The sequence below is a fragment of the Cervus elaphus genome, chromosome 9, assembly GCF_910594005.1.
Source record: "Cervus elaphus chromosome 9, mCerEla1.1, whole genome shotgun sequence".
NCBI lineage: Eukaryota > Metazoa > Chordata > Mammalia > Artiodactyla > Cervidae > Cervus > Cervus elaphus.
Window position 1 is genome coordinate 12856992 of NC_057823.1, and position 5468 is coordinate 12862459.

General features: G+C 38.3%; 1 protein-coding gene across 1 annotated transcript; it reads right to left on the bottom strand.

The window, feature by feature from the left end:
• Positions 1–715: 715 nt before the first annotated feature.
• On the bottom strand, positions 716–1717 carry LOC122700874 (olfactory receptor 7A17-like). Its single transcript, XM_043913906.1, has one exon. The coding sequence runs from the start codon at positions 1685–1687 to the stop codon at positions 716–718; it is 972 nt and encodes a 323-aa protein (XP_043769841.1). The 5' UTR covers positions 1688–1717.
• Between the last annotated feature and the right edge of the window lie 3751 nt (positions 1718–5468).

The window sequence follows — 5468 nt, forward strand, 5'->3', positions numbered from 1 at the left end:
CATAAAGTTTTGCTACATCATGCTTAGAACACTATTTGAGTCAAGACCTTATAATGTCAAAGTCTTTATTGAAATTTGCTTCAGATAGACAATTGGAGATATACATCTGATGCTCCATTTTGCCAGTAACTCCTGTAGGCAACGTGAACACTGAGCTAAATGGAGAACAGTACACTGTGAGGGAGTAAAATCAGATGACCAGTTATGAAACACACTCTCTGTTAATGTCTATGAATCCATTTTCAGATAGAGTAATTATGTGATGTTCCAAGTTATACTGAACTGAAAAATGATAAAGTGGCTTCATATGTGTCTCTTCTATGGAATTATGTAAATGCTTTTTTGTCAAGATTTTTTTTCCCTTTTTCCATATAAGTAGCACAATTCATGATTATACTTTTAGTAAAGTGAAAAAAAATGACTCTGTAAAGTATTTCATCTCAGGAGAGTTTATTCTTAAGAAATGGGCAATTTACATATATTTCACATTTTCGAGTCAATTTTTGAAAGTCAAAAAAGGACAAAATAAAAACTATACACGACAGAGAACAGAAAAGTTAATAAAAATTTGTTTTGTTTTGTTTTGTTTTATTGTATAGAGAAGTTGAAATCAAAGAAAAGGAAATACCAAGCAGTCAATTGAAAAAACTATTGCTATAATCACAAAACAACCACAGAGTCAAATTTCCTGGCCCTGAGGCTTCCAGTCTGGGTGTCATGGGCAGTTCTTCAGCCCAGGAGAAAATAGCCTTTTTATAAAAGTTTCCATCCCAAAGAATCTTTTCAGAGCCCTCTTTATGTCTTTATTTCTCAGACTGTAGATAAAGGGGTTCAGCATGGGTGTGACCACAGTGTACATCACCGAACCTGTTGCACTTGAGTGGGAGCTGTGGGTAGCAGCAGAGCTAAGGTACACTCCTAGGCCAGAGAAATAAAATAAGGAGACAATGGAGAGGTGAGACGCACAGGTTGAAAATGCTTTATACTTTCCATGGGCTGATGAGATTCCACAGATAGAGGACACTATCTTCGAGTAAGAGTAAAGAATACCAGTCAGGGGACCACCACCTATAATCATAGCTCCAAAACACAGTGTTGTGTTATTGAGGAAAGTGTCATAACAGGCAAGTTGGACAAGCTGTTTGGTTTCACAGAAAAAGTGGTGTATTTCCAAGTCTGAGCAGAAGGACAAACGTAACACCATTAAGCTGTGTAACAATGAGTATGTTGCACTTATTACCCAGGACCCCAAAACCAGACATCCACAGAGCTGAGGGTTCACGATGACTGTGTAGTGCAAAGGGTGGCAGATGGCCACGTACCGATCATAGGCCATCACAGCCAGGAGAAAGTCATCTAATTCTGCAAAGAGTATGTAAAAATACATCTGGGTGATGCACCCTTCATAGGTTATGACTTGGCTCTGCATCTGGATGTTCCACAGCATCTTTGGGATGGTGGTGGAGATGAAGCAGATATCTACAAAGGACAGGTTGGAGAGGAAGAAGTACATGGGGGTGTGGAGGTGGGAGTCTGAGCTGACAGCCAGGATGATGAGCAGGTTTCCAAACACAGTGATCAGGTATATGGAGAGGAAAAGTCCAAATATGAGGGGTTGCAGTTCTGGTTCCTCTGAAAATCCCAGAAGAAGAAATTTTGAAAATTGTGTGTTGTTCCTTGGTTCCATGTGGTGGAAGTGACTATTGGGCAAAAGAAAATACCAAGAATAATTCTCACTTGAACAGGGATAATTTACATAACTGAACTACTATAATTTTTATTTTGTTGGCAAGAAATTGATGTTAAGATGTTATATATAGATAAATTCCCTTGAGGGTACACCCCATTTCACCTGTTAAAATTTTTGCCCCATTCACAGTATATTTTTAAAGAGTTCATGTATTGGGTTGACCAAAAGAGTTGCTCATTGTTTTTTTCATGTAAGATGGATCTAGTAGCACTCACTTGTCTTTAACATAATTTGAAACAATTGTGTTATATTGTGACAGATATCATATCAGCATGCATTTAAAAAAATAAAAATTGGTGAATTTTTGTATAGCTATTTTAATATTGAAGATGGAAGAGAAAGGCAGCATTTTCAGAATTATATTCTTTATTATTTCAAGAGTGGTAAAAATGCAATGACAAAGGGTTAAAAAAATGGCAAAAAATTAAAAAGAGATTTGTGAAATATGTGGAAAAGATGATGTGACTGATCAAATATGTCAAAAGAGGTTTACGATATTTCATGCTTGAGATTTCTTGGTATACAATGCATCTTGGACAAGAAGACCAGGTGAACTTGATAGCAATAAAATCAAGATGTTCATTGAGAACAATCAACATTACACCAAGAAGGAGAGAGTTAATAAACTCAAAATATCCAAATCAAGTGTTGAAAGTCATTAGCTTGGTTTTGTTAATCACTTTGATGTTTGTTAAAATCACTTTGATGTTTGTTAATCACATAAGTGAAAGTTGTTCAGTCATGTCCAACTCTTTGAGACCCCATGGACTATACAGTCCATGGAATTCTCCAGGCTAGAATACTGGAGTGGGTAGCCTTTCCCTTCTCCAGTGGATCTCCCAAACCAGGGATCGAACCTAGGTCTTCCACATAGTAGGCAGATTCTTTATCAGCTGTGTGTGACAAGGGAAGCCCTTATCACATAAGTAAAGCAAAAAGAAAGAAAAGAAAAGAAAATCCTTCTTGACCACATTTCCACATATGACTCTACTTAAATGTAATGAAAACATTCTATTTTTGAAATAAAATGTGACAGGTGATGAAAAGTGGATACTGTACAATAATGTGGAATGGAAGAGCTAAGCAAAATTAACCCACCACCAACCATGCCAAAGGCCGGTCTTCATCCAAAGAAGGTGATGTTATGTATACGGTGGGATTGGAAGGGAGTCCTCTATTGTGAGGTCTTTTTCGAAAATCAAAAGATTAATTCCAGCAAGTGCTGCTTCCTATTAGACCAGCTGAAGACAGCACTTGATGAATAGCATCCAGAATTAGTGAACAGAAAATGCATAATCTTCCATCAGGAAACCACAAGACTGCTTATTTCTTTGATGACCAGGAAAAAATTCTTACTACTTGGCTAGGTAGTTCTGAGTCATCTGCCATATTCACCAAACATTGTACCTTCAAATTTCCATTTATTTCAGTCTTTACAAAATTCTCTTGACGGAGGGAAAAAAAAAGAATTCACTTCCCTGGAAGACTGTAAAAAGCACCTGGAACAATTCTCTATTCAAAAAGATTTAACATTTTAGGAAGATGGAATTATGAAGTTGCCTGAAAAATGGCAGAAAGTAGTGGAACAAAACAGTGAATATGTTGTCCAATAAAGTTCTTTGTGAAAATGAAAAACATGTCTTTTATTTTACTTGAAAAAAATGAAGGAATTTTTTTTTGTCAGCACAATATTTACTGTTTTAATAAGAAACTCTTTCATGACTTTGAGAAGTATATATTGAAAGTCAACATATTTCAAACACATACTGGGAATAAACAGAGGCAGAAAAACAAATCCCCCACAATCCAAGAAAGATGAAAATTGATATTCAAATAAGTATATTATAGACTGTATCCAGTGATGACAGATTCTATGAAGAAAATAAAGCCAGGTATAAAGGAAAGAGAGGCAGGAGGTGCTATTCTGTACTGAGTGCTCAAGCAAGGCCAGCAGACAAGATGATAATTGAACAGATAGCTCAAGAAAGAAACTTCCCTGGTGGCTCAGATGTTAAAGCATCTGCCTACAATGCAGGAGACCAGGGTTTGATCCCTGGGTGGAGAAGATCCCCTGGAGAAGGAAATGGCAACCCACTCCAGTACTCTTGCCTGGAAAATCCCGTCGACGGAGGAGCCTATAGGCTACAGTCCATGGGGTTGCAAAGAGTCAGACATGACTGACCAACTTCACTTTCACTTTAAGCTCAAGAAAGAGAGATAAGGATCTAGAAAGATCAGAAAAAGTGTGTGCCTGGCAGGGGGAATGGGCTTTCCTGGTTGGCTCAGATGGTAAAGAATCTGCCTGCTAATGTAGGAGATGCTGGTTCAATCTCTGGGTTGGCAAGCTCCTCTGGAGAAGGAAATGGCAACCAGTCCCAGTATTCTTGCCTGGGAAACCCCATGGACAGAGGAGCCTGGTAGGCTACAGTGCATGGGGTTGCAAAAGAGTCAGACATGATTTAGCGAATAACAACAACAAATACACGAGTCCAAGTGCCTCTGTTTTAAGAACTTCTCTCACTCCACAAGGCACAGGTTCACAGACACACCATGGTCTCCTGGGCTGTGTTTCTATCATGACTTTCATTCCCAGAACCACCCTCCTTAAGCCATGGGGGGGTGACAACTCAAGTTGGTCAGATCAGATTAGCTTTCTCCTAAAGAATGTGGAAAACCTAGAAATTCCAGTTTATAAGCTTCCAAGAGAATAGATTTGGGGTTCCTTTTTGCTATGGCCACTTTCTGCCCCATTTTTAAAGAAATAAAAAAGTTATGGGAGAGGGATAGAGAGGGGAAAAATGAAAAAAAAAAAATCTAATAAGCTCAAATGGCTCCTGACATAATGTGATGAAGAAAAGCTTTCTTGGTTGGGCAGCCTTTCAACTTCAGCTACAGTCTTTGGTGCCACGAAAAAAATCATGAAGATAAATACCTTTCTGTTTTCCCCAAGGACAGAAACAGTGATATCTGTATGATGTGAGAAACCATAGCATATGTAGTCTAATATGTCTCATCCTAAAATGAAAAGAAATGTCCTTATTTCACTGGATATCCCTCTCAGGTTATAACCTATTTGTCTAGTCCTATAATTTATTGTATTATGAACATTCATTGGAAGGATTGATACTGAAGTTAAACCTTCTATACTTTGGCCACCTGATTCAAAGAGCTGACTCATTGGGAAGGACCCTGAAAAGTTGTGGACAAGGGGGAGACAGATGATGAGATGGTTGGATGACATTACTGATTTAGTGGACATGAGTTTGAGCAAACTAGGGGAGATAACAATGGACAGAGAAGCCAGGCGTGCTGAAGTGCATGGGGTGGCAAAGAGTTGGACCCGACTTAGTAAGTGAACAACAACTCCTTTCATTGGAAGCAGTTTATATCTCCCATTCTTCCTTCCACTAGCACAATTTAATTGTCAACATTGACAATCGAGTTTCTAAGTGCAATGTTCTTTTGTCAGCATCATAAATAAAGGCATTATCAAGAAAGCCCTCATAGCAGAAAGTGAAGAGGAACTAAAAAGCCTCTTGATGAAAGAAAAGAGGAGAGTGAAAAAGTTAGCTTAACGCTCAACATTCAGAAAACTAAGATCATGGCATCCGGTCCCATCACTTCATGGCAAATAGATGCAGAAACAGTGGAAACAATGTCAGATTTATTCTTTGGGGCTCCAAAAATCACTGCAGATGGTGATTGCAGCCATGAAATT